This window comes from Bombus pyrosoma, linkage group LG1, assembly GCF_014825855.1.
Source record: "Bombus pyrosoma isolate SC7728 linkage group LG1, ASM1482585v1, whole genome shotgun sequence".
NCBI lineage: Eukaryota > Metazoa > Arthropoda > Insecta > Hymenoptera > Apidae > Bombus > Bombus pyrosoma.
The window spans coordinates 785972-802912 of record NC_057770.1 but is presented as its reverse complement, the minus strand read 5'-3'; the positions used below and the strand labels follow the sequence as shown (position 1 = coordinate 802912).

At 48.1% G+C, this 16941-nt stretch overlaps 1 protein-coding gene across 1 annotated transcript in view; it reads left to right on the top strand.

Annotated features, from left to right (window-relative positions):
- Window positions 1–16941, top strand: part of LOC122569271 (cadherin-related tumor suppressor) — a 69847-nt gene that overhangs the window by 42392 nt on the left and 10514 nt on the right. Inside the window, exons 2-8 of the mRNA XM_043730103.1 lie at window positions 7432–7812; window positions 10231–10467; window positions 12307–12696; window positions 12961–13374; window positions 13634–13966; window positions 14070–14247; window positions 16718–16898. Coding sequence (XP_043586038.1) covers window positions 7432–7812; window positions 10231–10467; window positions 12307–12696; window positions 12961–13374; window positions 13634–13966; window positions 14070–14247; window positions 16718–16898 — 2114 coding nt within the window. The remainder of the gene's footprint in view (window positions 1–7431; window positions 7813–10230; window positions 10468–12306; window positions 12697–12960; window positions 13375–13633; window positions 13967–14069; window positions 14248–16717; window positions 16899–16941) is intronic.

The following is a 16941-nucleotide window of genomic DNA, read 5'->3' as shown; positions in this document are numbered from 1 at the left end:
TACGGAAGCTTTACAGAGGCTTGGCAGTTGGTCGAGATTTTATGTATCGACGAGAATGTTTTGGTTAAAAAATGGGCCCGTGCCGGTGCCGCATGGCCATAAGACGGCACGTAAAGTCGGTGGCGTAACCGGTAGCATCGGCGGTCCTCTTTCAATTAATAACGTGATCATAGGTTGTTAGAGGTTTCTTCGGCAGACAATCTCCACCTCGTCATCTTTTTCTCCCTTATCTCTTTTTCTCTCGTTATTCTACTTCCACGCACGTCACACCACTTATCTTGCGCCACCTTTTTTTCGCCGTTCTCATCGCCGTTCCTCCGTCTTCCTTCATCTTCCCTTTCGCTTTTGCCATGCTTCTTTCTTTTCCTTCCGTCCGCCGCCACGCGGACGGATCGCTGCTTCGCCTTTTCTCGTCCTTTTCCACTTCCCCTTTCGTTCCCTCCTCCGCCACCTCCTACCTTCCACTGCTACTCTGTTCGTCGTTCGCCGTCCCGTGCTTCCTGTTCATCCGATTCGATTTGAATTCGGCCAAAGGTGACCGTGAACGTTAGCTTTCCGATATTAGGCGCAGTTCGCTAATTTCCTCGGGTCCACGGCCAAACATCGAACAAATCGCGAACGTGCGACGATCGCTTTATTTATTCGACGCTCTGGGTGGTGTTGCAGCATGAAGATTCAAAGTGTCAAGGGAAACGGAACGTGACGGGATAATTTTTTACTTGTCGCGCCACCTTCCTCGCCGACTCTCTTTTCTCTTTCTTGCATTTTCGTAAAATATGATTATCATTTCCTTCGGGTGGAAACGAATTCTTTTTCATCTTTCCCCGTTCCTCTTGACCTTTTTCGTCTCTCCTTACTCTTTTTAACGTCTCGATCATCGTGACGCGCATTTATCGTTCCGGGGCAACGGTATTCATTACTCTTCGTTTGAGCTGTATTGTAATATAATTTTAACGAATTCTGCGAAGCCACGAAATAAAAATATAAATCGGCCGAGGATTTTGAAAAGGATGATCCATCACGACGCTCTGACGGATCTTGCACAAAGAACACCTGCCTGACCGACGTTTCTCTCTTTTCCCCTCTCTCTCTCTCTCTCTCTCTCTCTCTCTCTGTCCTCGACGGAGATACGCCGAGACACAGAGTAGGAGGGAAATAATCGTCGCTAAATTAGGATTTGGCGTGTACGTTGGACATTTCTCAAAGAAAAAAAAAAAAAAGAAAAAAGAGGAAGAAGAAAAGGGATCCTTCGAATATTAACCTGACAATAGCGAGATACCTACGTTCGATATACAAGTGAAATAAGCGGAAATCAACGGTGCTCCTAGGATCCGCTGATCACTCCATTTATCACGCTTCCTCCTTTCACGAAAGCGTTTACAAAAGTATGTGGATCGCATTCTTACTTGCTCCACGACTTATAATACGCCTGTATCTCCGTAAGATAAACGAGAATGTTTAGCCCGGCATAACGGTACCCGGATATCTTAAAAATCTATATGCATTTCGCTAATTTATCCGGCCAACTGTCTTTGCTCGGCGATCCCGCGGCAACGATCCTATCGACGAATGCATCGTGCGCTAGGCACAAGAAAATTCGAAACGTACCTATTTACGTACCGGTATACGGATAGCCTAACGAACCTAGCGGTACGTTCGTAATACACCAAAGAGTAGTTGAACGCGACCGTATACTCCCGATAAACGTTGTTCTATCGAGAGTTGACGCAAAATGTACGTCGCTTGGAACATTGTTGGCGGCGTGACTATGTGGGTTAAAAGAGAAACCATAAAAAGAAGAGAAGAGAGGACGAACCACCGATCTGTTCACGGCCATTTTCCGTGACATATTCCTCTTGTAACGGACACTTAACCCGCAAGCTGCGGTCTGTACCATCTCGCATGAGGCCACGTCTCCCGGTATAAATTCAATATCTTTTGCCTGTCTTCTTGGCCCATCGGACGAAAGTCCAGGAGGGGGCCTCTCTCTCTCGTAGGGGATGAACGACGGGGCAGAAAAACAAAGCGAACCTGTTGCAGAAAGCCGGTGACCGCAATAGAAACTTCCATGGCTTCTCCTCGCTGGTGTTCGATACCCGGCTCCCTTTTTTTTTTATTCCTCCCTTCTTCTTCCCATCTTTTCCCTTTCTTCTCTACGTACTTTTCTCCCCCTCCCCCCTCCTCCTTTTTGTCAACCTTCTTGTCTTTTCTGTTCGCTCGCTCGCTTTTTCGTTTTAATCGCGTCGTCGAGTTCGATGGGGGGAAAAAACGTTGTAGCTCGTCGTAGCGTCATACGCGCACCTCGGCAAGGTGCATCGAGGACCGTTCTCTACGCGGCGATAGTCTCTGAAGGAGGGGAAACGTGACGCGAACCGGGCATGACACTTTTACGATCGATCGAGTCCAATTTCCATACTGTAACCGATCCGCTCGTTATCCGGGAAAACTGCTGGGTCGCTGCCGATCGCTGCCGTGACCATCGGTAATTCGCGTTTCAACTGCAGTTTCTTTGCCTGCTCGCGTCTACTTGCAGTCTACCGCGTTGAAAACGCGTCGCCAAGGGGACCGAGAGCAACGGCAGAGAAAAACTCGACGCTCGTGCGTTGTTGAAGAATCGTGAAACGGGCAACAGGTGAAAAATAAATGGGGGGGAAAAAGAAAGAGGAAAGAGACAGGCGATCGACTTATTCGTATTTGTGCGTCTGTGCGCGTAACGAACGCTGGTAGGGCTACTTGAATTTCCTAATTTAATACGTTTACTACGTCGACCTGTCCCGACATAAATTAGTATGTTTATCACGGAGCAGAGAGTGTCGCGACAGAATTTAACGTCACCACTCGCGAGTTAATCGTACGGTAACTCGATATATCTTGAATCTTGTATACATATATAGATATATACTCGTACATGTATATATCTATATATCTATATATATAATATTCGTGTATATAAATATATACGTAGAGTTGAGCGGGTTTCGCGTAGAATTCCTTTCACGATGGCTCGCAGTATGCGAAAAGCTGGCGCGATCGCCCGCGCGCCGTATGCCGACTAACATATCACTCGTAATAAAGATACATACTTACAACACGGACCAAGTGTGTAACTGGTTGCGCGGACGGTTACATAAGAGAAGCAGCCGCGATCTGGAGCCGTCCGTGCATAAAGAATGCTCATTAATACGCGTTACGTTGTTGTCCGCCGATCATCGTTGTATTTTATTACGCTCGTGCCCCGGCCACGGCCGGCTTAATTTCACCGTCGGAAAATTACGAGCGAAAATCTTAGCCTCGCGTGAAATATTAACGGCGCAAGATCAAGGACGGGAATACCGGTGATTACGTTTAATAGCGTTTATCGGAATTGCAAGTGCTTTTTAACTTTTCCCCCGGCGATTATCGCTCGCAACTTGTCCGATGAGGTCGAACGGTGACAAAGCTCGCTGTTACGCGGTGGCAACCGGCTTTCACGCGAGCTCGCATCGTTTTAATTAAACATCGGTAGGCGAGGGCGAGTGCCGTTGCTCGTTATTTTAGAGCGCGACGATTCTTTCTCGATCGGCTTGGAACGCGACACCAGCAACACTTTTGTCCGTCCGATCGGTGAATTCCCTCCGAGATATTTCCCGTTTCTTTGACCGATTATTTATGGAACGTCACTCGTTAATTTATGTTTACTCGTCTGCTTACCGGCCGCGGCACACTCGGCCGCTGTCTTTTTTCGGATTATTTTTCCACCATATTTCATATGGCACTGCGCGCCCTACAACGGGGCGCGTTTGCATTCGGCGCGACAGAAAGTTATAAATGATCGAAAGACAACTTAACTCGAACGTAAGCGCGAGTATTCATCGGCGAGGCTGCTTTGACGTAGACATATCTACGGCGAAGTCAAGCCCGTCCACGGACGGACCGTTCGGTGTCGTGCCACTCGAGAGAAAACAAAGCTATTAGTCGTAAGAACCGTAGATATATATCTTATTGTCTCCAGCCGCTAGACGGAATTACAGCTTACCCTTTAACTTACCCGTACCCTATGGGAATTCATTCGAAGAAGCGTTATTAGCCGAACGGAGAAGTCTCGCGGTTTGTGCCACTCGTATAGGGACATCGTTCGCTAAACAACCACGAACCCTATACACGAGAAACTCGCCGGTTAAACAATCTTCTTCCCCTTCTGTGATTCCGATCGCATCCTTCGGCGTTAAAACTGTTACGACGTTGAATTTGTTCGAGTCAAAAAACGAGGAAAAAATTGGATGGTCTGTTGTCAAAAGAAAAAAAAGACGAAAGAAACGCCGCGCTGGTCGCGATAAAATTCAACGCACAAGGACCCGAATCTCGGCCGATAAAAATAGAGGAACAGATGCAAACGATCGAGCTAATGCACCTCCATTTACTAAATATCTCTATCCCGTCAGACTATCGCGATGCGGACCGAGGAAAAAAGGTAAAAAAGAAGAAACATAGGACAGCACGGGGAGAATTATTAATAGATATATATCTTATTGTCCCCGATGGGTATACAGAATTCCGTGAGTTTCCAATGCACCTTCGTTCCTAGCTTCGTCGTTCTCCCCTTGCTCGTACGTTCGTCGTCGTCGTCGTTACCGTCGTGGTCTATGGAGGCCCCCACGAAGATACGTTATTAATCGGCCGATGTCAGTGGTTCGACCCCTCATAGAGAACCCATAGGACCCCGTTCGGTAAAAGGGACAACGAGGTGGAGGTAGAGATGAGAGAACCGTGAGCGTCTTGGTATCGGCTGGAAGCCGAACAAAGAGGGGCGATAGAGAGACTCGCACGGAGTACCGGCCTGAGAAAAGACAGAAGCGTGCGAGGAAGAAAAAGAGAGAGCGAGAGTAGCCAGAAACGAAGAAAGAAAGAAAGAAAGAAAGAAAGGAGAGACAGAGACGACGATGACGACGACGACGACGACGACCACGACGACGACGACGACGACGATGACGACGACGAAGAGAAGGACAAACGTCGAAGAAGTAGTAGAAGAAGACGAAAAGAAGAAGGAGAATAAGCAGGAGAAGGAAGAAAAGAAGAAGAAGAAGAAGAAGAAGATGAGAGGAGAGGAGGCGTGGGGCAGGGCAGGGTGAAGGGGGCAACAGAAGAATGGGACTCACTTCGTGCATGACCCAAAGAAACCCCCGCTGAGCGACTCGATCCGATCCGCTGATCCCCGACCGCGCTGACGCAGATACCATCTTTCCTTGCACTCCGAATGCTCTCCGGGCGTTTCTTACCGCCCATATACCTCATCCCTCTCTCCTCTCGGCCGCGACCAGCAAAGAAGAAGGAATATTCTATCCGAGACAGCTATATGACCGCACTGATTTGTCTGCTTATTGTTGCCGTTCCCGTATCCTTGTTTTCCGATCGTGACGATGACGCGACCATCCACGGATATTGTTTCTACGAACGTCGCGAGATTCCACTTCCTTGCATCGATCCCCTTAACGAGCCAATAGACAGAGGTCGGGACGAGTCGAGAAATACCTAAGCAACCGGCTTGCCGACACTCTCGCGATCCCAGCAAAACTCGATCCATGAAAACTCGAAACTTTAACCGATACCTTCGACCGCCGTTCGTCCGATCTTCTCGTCGACGATCATCCTAAATCAAAATGTTTCGCAAAGCGATGAAGAAATTTGGAATTTTCCTTGACTTCGAAGTTTCCCATCGATCGGTACCTACGAATTTCGTGGGCAATTTCTTCCTCTTCAGGATTATCGAAACGCTACCGGATTTAACGCTGTACACGATAACCTATCTAAGAGATCGTGCGAACTATGCCTTAGGACAGGCTTCGGCCGTTTAGCCTAAAGCTGTGGATAGGTAGAAACGTAATTAGCGACACCGCTGCGGCTTGCTGGAGTCTCATGCTGTCTCGAAGGTAGCCGCTATTCCAAGGGGTTTTGCATAAATTTAGAGTTTTCGTGTTCCTGCGTATTCGCGTCGAACACAGCCACCATTAGAAACGGTAGATGGAGGAATATCGGTATTTTCGATCTATGCCAATAAGCGACGCGAGACTTCGATGTCGTCGCACCTTTGAATTTTAATGACAAACGGACACACAGCCTCGCCGATCGTAACGATTAATTGTATTCGTGTTCGAGCTACTTAAAGGAGGCAGCTACAAGATCCGGCACTGGAAAATAATTAAAAAGTCAAATTTATTCATACGCGTGTCACGCTGAAATCGGTCGTTTAACCGTTGCGAGAGCCAGCGACCGACTATTGTTTCGTCATCTCGAGGTACGTACGTTCTGGCACGCCTAAACATTTTAGGCCAATAATCGATGGCACGCACTTTGTCAATGACGGCCGAACTCCGACTAATTACCAGGAAGATCGATGCGTTCCAGCCAGGGATTACATAAGCTTGAAAGATCATCTACGTGCTTCCATATTTAGTATTCTTCGACGTGGCAAGATCGCGTCAGTTATGAAGAAATCGATCGCCAACAGAATGAGAAAATAGACGTATACGTCGCCGTTTCTTCGTCGATTTTCGTCTTTCGTGGTTCTTCGATTTCGTTCGTAAAACGAAAATTCCAATACGAAACGAAAGAGCGGTAACAAAAAAAAAAAAAAAAAAAAAAGAAAAAGAGAAAAGAAAAAAAGGTCTAACGTCTGGCTAGCGATTTTCTATGCTACGCGCAACGCGATCCGATTACGTTCAAAGTTTCTAGCGTGGAATATAAAGTTTCGTACGGTTACTCGAATAAATCTTTCCACGGTCGCAAGAGCGACCACCGTTCGTTCCTCGATCGAAAAGATGTTGCCATCGCTAGCGCGATGCTTTTCCAATAGTACACCATCGTTGTTCCTTCGAGCATCGAGTCGTTTCGATACACTGGCTTCTGGTAGTCACATAAACCTTGGCCGCTGACGTGACTGAGAATTTAATGAAATGAGACATGCACAAGTTGGATCGAAAAACTAACTTTCTCACGATTCTTCGCATGCATACCGTGACTCCGCCGCAACAACGGCCCGTAGATTTATATTGATTGCACATAATTATATCCTGGCGACTGACAAAACTTCCAGACAGTCTCTCTCTCTCTCTCTCTCTCTCTCTCTCTCTCTCTCTCCCTCCCTCCCTCCCTCTCTCTCACTTTCATCTTTGTACTTTTTTCGATTTATCGTTAACACGCGAGGAATCGCATCCAAGACACTATTAATTAGAAACTCTTAATTGTTTGGCGCTCGGTACCGACGACGCGTAACTTCTTTTCAATATCGTTCCGTAATTAATTAACCGACCGATGATCGAATAAAAATAATGCTCGACAAGACGGAGCTGCGAACGACTTTTAACCCGAAATCATACGCTTCTCTATCGCTTACCAGACATAGCGTGTAATTACGAGCAATTCTTAGGATCGAACAAAAATTTTTAATTACAGGTTCGCGTGACGGTTCTAGACAAGAATGACGTGGCACCGACCTGGGGAACCGGCACCTGGAAATTCAAAATCTCCGAGGAGGCGCCGCCTAACACCGTTGTCACGGTCCTGAAAGCGTACGATCCGGATACGATCGGAACCTTGACTTACACCCTGGTACCGAATCATCGGCCCGATCCAGGTCCTGGCACCGCTCTTGGTTTCTACCCGGCCAGCCAACACGAGCTCCAAGACGAAAGCCAATGTCAGTTCAGACTTCATCCGACCACGGGACAACTGACACTCGCCGAGGCTCTCGACAGAGAGACCAGAGAAAAGTATGTCCTGAAAGTTCGAGCCGATGATGGATTGCAACACACAGACATCGCGTTAACCATTCAGGTACGTTTCGTTTCCATATATCATCCCCTTGACTCGACATAATTTTTTATCCAGCGATCGTGCTTCTAATTAGAAACCTTTGCCGGATTTTTTGATGCAATTACTCATGGGGCTCGGTTAAATCGAAGCGTCGCGTCGTGTCCTTCCAACGATTAACGATTTAGCCCGATACGAAAAGTTACGAAAAGTTAGTCGGAAATGAAACGAGGACGATGAGCGTTCGTTTGGAAGAACAAAAAAGAAAAAAAAGGAGGAAGCAAAGACAGGAGATAAAGAAAAAGGACGAGGTAAGAAGAGAAGGAGCGCGCACGAGGAAGGGATCCGGTCGCGTATCGATGGAGTCCTCCATCGAGTCCCGTTGCACACTGATTATTATCCTGCAATTATACGGGGATGCTACTGTTACCTTGATCATTGTGCGACCCACTGTCCCGTTATTCAACCACTATTCATCATTACGGGATCAATCGGCGTGATTCGCGATATATCGATGCTGAGAAAGAGACGCGCCTATTGCTCGAAATGACATTATCGTAGAGGATGGGACACCGTGTGCCGCAAAGAGACGGAAACGAGGAGAATACGAAAGCTTCGGTGAAACCGATGAAAATGTCCAAGTATTTCGCGACCTATCGGTCGACGGTTTTGCAGCCGGTTTGATACTCGGGGTGGATCGATCGAGAAGAGAAAGCAGATTACGCGTTGGTACTCAAGGGCGAAGACTCGATTTCTCGAGGCCCGTGGAATCGCTCGGTTTCCGTTCGTTTCGTCTTATAATTCATTACGGTGGGCAAGCAAAACGATTGGCGGCGATAAAAAAGGCGATGAAGGGCGACCGGGATGTTTAACGAAGATGGAAACGAAGATGGTGGTAGTAGCGGGAAAGAGTTGGCCACAGGCCAGCCAAGGATCCCTCGGAGACAATCGCAAAAATTATCCTTATGACGTGCAATGGCTGGAATTCTTTTAAGGTTCTCGCTGCCCGCCGTCCGCTATTCTATCCGGGTCTCTTAAAGGCAAAAGGAATGCCAGTCCCGATCATAGCTCGGCTCTTTGGGGCTCCATGAAAGAGGCCCGCTGCCGACAGTTGCGGAATCTGCCTCTTCTGGCCCCTTATATCCTCTCTCCTCTTCTCCTCGCTCGACCTCGCACGAGAGTTTCTCTCCTTCGACCTCCTCCCTTCGCCCCGTCTTCTTCCATCTTGCCTCCTTCTCTCTTTTCCCTCCCGTCTCCTTCACCGTCGCTTCTTCCCTTTCGCCCTCGTCTTCCCTCCTCTTCCCTCTTCTTCCCTCCGTATCCATCTTCCTTTCCTTCCTCTTCCTCCTTCCACCGTTGGTCACCGCGGTCTCTACTCTGCTCTCGGTTCTCCCCTCGTCATCCAACGTGTCTCGGGGTAACCGTCACTTTTTGCAAACGTCTCCGAACCCTCCTTAATCAAACCGTGCCCACCTCCGCTTGATTCCTTTATACCGCCACCGCGTGTCGATCCTTCTCGACGCTGGAAACCTATTCACCGGGCTCGCACCCTGACTTCCGACCGGGATCGAGATCATCCTCTCGAGCCGCCCTATTCGAACAGAATTATTCGCGGCGAGAACGAGGCGCGACTTCCACTACGGAGGGCTGTTAGCGCGAAAAATTCCAACCATCCTGCGATTCTCCTCGTTCTACCTTCGAACATCGAACTCGTTTCGCGGCCCAGCAAGCTTACGATTGCAAGTTGCGTACAGTTTGGTCGTTGCAGATCGAACACACTTACCTTACGCTTTCTTGCGTTACGCGCCAAACGCTTGTCCGATTCTAAAACGAAACCATCCGCCGATATATTATGAGCTAACGTTCGTCGTTTGATCGCGCTACGCTATCGACGAATCGAGCCTCCGTAGAATCTCCCTCTGGAAAAACATTCTTGAAATTCCTCGCGGAGCCCGTTCCACGATTCATCGCCACTGTAAAAACAACAGGAAACTTTCTTCGAAGCGCAAACCGGCGGCGGTTCGAAGGTGAACCGAGCTCCGCGAGCACGACCGCTTGTCTCGAGCTTTGATTGAAATATGTTTATTCAGGAACGACGTCGAGTACAATCGAAAGAGAACAGGAAGCGTTAGCTCCGATTCTGAATTGTTTATCCTGACCCGTTACCTTTCTTCTTCTCTTGATCGGACAGCCGGCAGCTCTTCCAACAGCATGAATCGAGTATGATCAAGAATAACATCGATTATTCTTTCCTACCTTTACGCGCACCTACTTCAACTACCTACTAAAAATATATGGAACGGGTCTCTCTCGTCGGAAGGCTAAAAAAAAATCGATCCTTCCATCCCGTTCCGACGTAACTCGACGTTAGCACCGTGGAACAGGTGCCCGAGGATTTTGTGAAACGAACCAGCGAAACCAGAGTGTCGTTCGATTTTACAGGTGACGGACACCAACGACAATGCACCGACGTTCCAGAGCACCGCGTATTCGTTCGACGTGCCGGAGAACGTGCCAAGGGGCAGCCGAATAGGTCAGGTCGTCGCCACTGACGCAGACGCCAACGGGCCCAACAGTCAACTCAGCTACACTCTGATTTCCGACTGGGCCAACGACGTTTTTTCTCTGAATCCTAGCACCGGCGTGTTCACGTTGACGGCCAGCCTTGACTACGAACAGGTTCGTACGATCGTCGATCCCTGGAAATCGATTTTTAGAAAGCGTGTAAAACGATTTAGGAACACGGTTCACACGCGATACGTCGCTTTCGTCTTCCAACTTAGAACATCGGATGCGCTTGCTATTAGGAAATCGACGTTCCATCGGTGTTCGCCAGAATCGGAAGAGACGACATCGATGATGCGTTTCGTTTAAATTCTAAACGCGAGTTACGCGTTTCCGTTCCCGATCCACAACGTACACTTTTCCATTCAGAATTCGCGGATTTTCCTAACACGTCACCGATCGACGCGTCCACGCGAGAGATCCACATACCGTGAAACGCATAGCAGCCCGGGGCAACGATTATAACCATGAACACGCCTCTACGTTTAACTTCGAACGCGCCTATTATATTAGCTTTCGGCTAGAAGGCTACGCTAGAATTTAGGGTTTAGCGTTAACAGTCGGACAGATCGATCAACGGACGTTTTCAACTGTCCGATGGTTACGCTTCGGAGACAAGCCATACTTATTTCGAGACGCGCGCATAAATTTCATTTTGTCCAACGTCGTCACCCACAATTTTCGTTTTCAACCGTTGAAAGCGTACGCTGTGATCTGTAAATCGCCGTCGTTTCTTTCTTCCCTTTGTAACTGAAATTTTGCGCCTTTACGATACCAACGAAACGTCTTCTTTCGAAAAGTCACATCATTTCGTAGAGCGACAGGAGAATTCGAAGAACAAGAATTGACGAAATTGTGCGTAATCGCTAGACGTAAACGACACTTTACCATGTACGTACAGAGCGCGGCTGAATACGCGTGTACAGAAAATGCAGTTTGAAAATTTATCGGTTCGTACTCGAACGTGGTTAATTCCGGACTGGAAAGTACCAAATAATCGACAGAAGACTGTTCTACGTGTAAAGATATGCGGAACACGTGGAATATAATTTTCCGCTCGAGGCTTCATTTTCAAGAGAACAGATATAGATATAGTACACGCGTATGATAAATTTTCAAAATTCTTTTTCTCGCAAACAAAGCGTCTTGAGATACAATTTTCGATTCATCTCCGCACGTAGAACAACCCGCTGTCGATTATTTAGTTCCGTCTAGTCCGGAATTAACCACGTTCGAGTATGCCTGATAAATTATCAAACTTGATTCTCTCGGACTAAAATAAACTTTCGATGAATAAATTTCATTCGATATTCTGCTCTTATGTTTTCATAACGAATCAGCCGCTTGTACGTGTTATACAACCGCGCTCTGTATATAAAATGGTCTAATATAGAGTTTCGATGAGAAACGGAAAGAAGGACGCAGACGGTGCATAGAAGAAGAGGGTAGTTTATAGAACCTTTCATCATCGTAATTCGTTTCCAGATATATTGGGCGGGATCGTTGGAGCGCTTGCGAGAGCGCTTTACAACAGAGCCGGGAAGATCGGAGCGCATCGGAAACGAAGAAACAGCGCGTTGCTTCCACGAAACTCGTATTAGTCTTTGCAAAATTGTTAGGCGCCTCTCCGTAAGAGAAACCGATGCAAGCGAAGAGCATGTCTAATGCGAACAAAAAGTTCCCCCCTCCATTTTAAAACATCGTTGGAAACAACTGTTCTTCGAAACGACCGACTAGCTTTTACTTTCCTTTTTCGACGATTAAGTCGTTCGCGTTAAACGACCATTTTCGACTATACACTGTTCGGCAGTCGTTGCCCGTGTCACTTTCATTTTTATATCCGTTGCTGGCTGCTCGTACGTTTTTATTATCGTGGCGAATATATTTCCCACGAGGAGCGAAAGACGCGTTCGTTGACTAGTTAAGAGAACAACAAGTTTGATCGTTCGACAGGTGCAGCACTACATTTTGGTAGTCCAAGCGACAGACGGCGGCATCCCGGCGCTTTCCTCGACGGTGACGGTCTACTGCAACGTCGTCGACTTGAATGACAACGCGCCGATCTTCGAGGCGGGTCCGCATGCCGCGGATATCGTCGAGAATACAACGATCGGCACACCGATCCTATCCGTGGCCGCCCAGGACCTGGACTCCGGAGATAACGGCAGGGTAATTTACGCTGTCGCCGGCGGTGACGAAAACGGTGACTTCGGAGTGGCACCAAACGGCACCCTTTTCACTCGCAAGTTACTCGACAGAGAACAAAAGCCACTTTACAATTTGATCCTCAGCGCCACCGATAGCCCTTTGCCACCTGCTCTGCCTTTGTCTTCCACCGTACAGGTTTGTCCGCATCTTCTGTAACGAACTCTATAATTCCAGTCTCGCGCTATCGATTACGATTCACCATCCAAGCCAGCTATCGTGTTTCTAACGATCATTCGCTTGGTTTCTACCTTTAGCTTGAAAGAATTTTTTCGACCGCAAACTATAGCTGATACAATTTTGGCGAAAAATGCCGTTAGAACGAAAGGAATTTTGTCGGTTGATAATATGGCGAAGAAAGTTTCGATAGAGACTTAATCGTGAAGGTTATTCGATCGATAGGTGACCGTGGTGTTGCTGGACGTAAACGACATGTCGCCGGAGTTCATATCGCCGACGAAGATTTCGATAATAGAGAACGCGCCGAGCAACACGGTAGTGATGGCCATTAAGGCGGTGGACAGGGACGAAGGACGGAACGGATACGTGGAGTACTCCCTCGAGGACACGACGCTTCCCTTCACCGTTGGTCCCGTAGATGGACTATTGCGCGTATCTGGCTCGTTGGATCGCGAATTAAGGTCAAACTACACCTTGGAAGTAACCGCGAAAGACCGCGGTGAACCACCGAGATCGTCCTCGACCGCAGTCACTGTCACGGTCCTCGACGAGAACGACAATTCGCCGGTGTTCGATCCGAGACAGTACTCAGCCACTGTTGCCGAGAACGCCAGTATCGGAGCTAGCGTGCTGCAGGTTAGCATTTTTCGTATTTCCTTTTCCCTCGTAAATATATCTGCGAATGCGGTTTCACCGCGCCAACAGTCACCATAAAATCGAGATTACACGAGCAGTTACGTCACGCTAATTAAAGTCGCAACGAGTATGTTCTTGGGCGAGAGGCGTCGCAACTGAAGCGTGAAGCAAAGTCCTGAAGAACGCTTAACCAGCGTTAAAAGGCGCTGATACTTTTATTTCGTTCCGATCGATGCGAGCCGGTTAATTTCAATTTTAGGTATCGGCGATGGATCGCGACGAGGGTGCGAATGGAAGGGTGAGATACGGTATCGCGATGGGAGACGATAACAGAGATTTCACCATTTCCGAGGACGGCGGTGTCATCAGAGTGGCGAAGAACCTCAACTTCGAACGGAAATCCAGATACCATTTGACGATAAGGGGTGAGGATTGTGCCTCGGAAGTAGGCGAAACACCACGGGGCGATACCGCTCAGGTCACCATCACTGTCATCGATATAAATGACAATGCACCGGTTTTCTTGGACTCGCCCTATTTGGCGCACGTTATGGAGAATATGGTTCCACCTGGGGGCGGATTCGTGATACAGGTAATTTGACGAGACGATTCGTAATCGCTCGGCCGCGATCGAAATCGTTTCCGAACGTTTCAACGTGGAAAATGTAAAAAATCGTTCGATCTGTCGGTCTCAGGTCAAAGCTTACGACGCGGATACTCCACCTTACAACGACCAAGTGAGATACTTTTTGAAGGAAGGCGACACGGACTTGTTTCGAATAAACGCGAGTACCGGCGACATTTTTCTGCTTCGACCCCTCGACAGGGAACTGGTGCCGGAGTACACTCTGACGTTAGTGGCCATGGATACCGGTAAGTTGGTTAAATAATTCTCACGACTGAGATCTTTCCTTAAACGTAGCGTCAAAGGCTAATTTATAATTGCATAAACAAAGTAAAAGAAGGAGGAGGAGAGGAAAGGACAACGGGAGAGCAAACACGCGTGCAAGGGAATAAAGGATAAAGAAATCGCGGATAGAAGGTATTCCCAGTAGATTCTTTGCAAGCGTACCTTAGGGGAACAGCTAAATAGGTATATACCTGGTAGGATGTGCACAAAGAGACGGCATTGAAAGGGTAGTCAGTATTCTTCGGAGAGAATATTTTTCCGGCCACCTTAGTAACCGGTCTTAGGTTCTATGTAAACTGGTTGCGAATTAGCACGAACAAAGGACTTAATTATATTGGGTTTGGCACTTCTAAAAAAGCCGCGGTGAATCGAAGAAGAAGAAATAAATAAAGAAAAAAGAGAAGAAAAAAGAAAAAGGAAAAAGAAGAAAAGACGAAAAGGAGAAGTCGATTTTAACGTTGAAAAGACCTGCTTCTCAAGCGGTTCAACTCCCGTAATAAGAAGTACACAGGCAACTATAAATTCGTCCGGCTGCTTTGACAAATGTAAGAAGCCGTGTACAAATTGTTGCCGTCCCATTCCGTCGACGCAACGAACGAAATGTCATCAAATGTCAAAGACGATATACGTATACGAAGATACGCGTGGCGATTCGCCAGACCGATCGTTGCATGAATTTATTTTTCCATCTATAAATCCTCTCGACTCGAACCGTCTCGTCGAGATTGCACAAACGGTCGTGTCGCGCGCCTCCTAAGACGAGAAAATGTCACCCCCTCCCTCTTGTCCCTTGCTGCTCGTTCGACGAATAGACGAAACAATAGACGATATACGGCATGGTTTTAAGTAATGAGCGGTAATATACAAATTGGATATAAATTTGTGGGTTGTTCGATGAGATTCTTTAAGCGGTGGGCAGTTCCTCGGCGAAATCTTTTTTATCGTTCGTTCCTCTGACGAAGCCAGTAGTCCCATTCGAGGGTGCCCCTCGCCCGCCCCCTTCGACCAGCCATCGGGGGCCGATGGCCCAATCGGTCCCCGCCGAGGTAGACAAGCCTGCAGAGTTATGACGCGCGATTATGATAATCGCTCTCAAATGCCTTCCTCTGCCTCCACGCTGCACTCTCCTTCTCCCCACCCTCTCTTCGTTTTCCCTTCTCTCACTCTCACTCTCTCTCTCTCTCTTTCTCTTTCTCGCTCTCGCTCTCTTCTCTCCATCTCCGCCTCCACCTCCACCTTCACCGCCGCCACCACCTCCTCCTACTCTCGATGCTCCCCTTCACCCCACCCGCTTTCGTTTGTTGGATCTTTTGGACCGTCTCTTCGCAGCCAAACGCGCATCTCTCGAGATCCTGCTCGAGCACGCGCATTATACTCCTATTTTATTCGTACGTCATGGCTGTCGCGTGTATCCGCCACCTATAGCGCTTATGCCAACCGTGTCCGCTCGGAAACGGGTGACCCTAGCACGGTTGACCACGATGCCAGGTATCCACCTTACACCGCGTTACGTTCCGTGTCATCCGGATGAAAAAGGGGCACTCGAGGCGAGACCATCGACGAGAAGTTGCAAGGAAGTAACGCGAAAGGGGAACGAATGATACTAATGGCTCGTAACAGGCGAATCGAAGATAGCGACGCGAACGACGGACAAGAAGATCTTTCGGTCGGGATCTCGCGTATTCTCGCCTCTTCTTATCCCAAACTATACTGCGTATACACGCGCCTAATAACACGGGACGAATGTGAAAAGAAAGAGACAGAGGGTGAACGAGAGGGGGCGGTCAAGGGGGGCTGTTGCTTCTTGTCCCCATCAATTAAGCAGACGAACAAGCGGCATACGCTCCTAGTGTAAGTCAGTATATTTCTGTCGGATTGCCCACCAGGCGAACACCGCCTATGGTGGACCACACCATTGTGCTTTGCAATTGTTGTGCCGGTAACCCTCCCCGTGAGAGGTCCACGTGATTGAACGATATACGCTTATAGAGGCGCGTGGCCCAGGGCCACGCCGACGCGTACAATGTACCTGCTGCAATCAGAGAAATCGGGTCCCCCGGAGAATAATGGCCTGTTTTAGGCGGCGCAATTAACTCGCCGGTACCCCGGCCGTTCGATACTTTGTGAAATCACAATTTGTCTTACTCAACGTTTGACGATCGAATCGTTCAAACACCTCCCGCTAATATCGGCTATCTCGTGCGAAACCTTTCCATCCGGAGGAAAGAAGAAAGAAGAAGATTCGCGAATAATCGCAAGGATAAATCGAGAAAACGATCGGAAGAGAAAGAAATCGCGGATAAGGAAAGTTTGAAAAAGGGAAACGACACCTTTTCGCGTTTGAGGTCGCGTTGTTTGTACACGTTGGCTCGACCAAATCTATTCGCGTAATCATAGAACGATCAATCTACGATTACCGAACCTGTTTTACAGGTTCTCCGCCTTTGACTGGATCGGGCATCGTTAGAATCGTCGTGCTCGATGTCAACGATCACATTCCGGAATTCACCAGGCAGGAATACAGGGCAACGGTTACCGAAAACCTGGCTTCCGGAACGTGGGTCACTAAACCTCACGCCACGGACAAGGACGAGGGCCTCAACGCCAAAATCAGGTACATTCGCAATACGTACAATTCGCAAAAAGAAGAAAGAAAG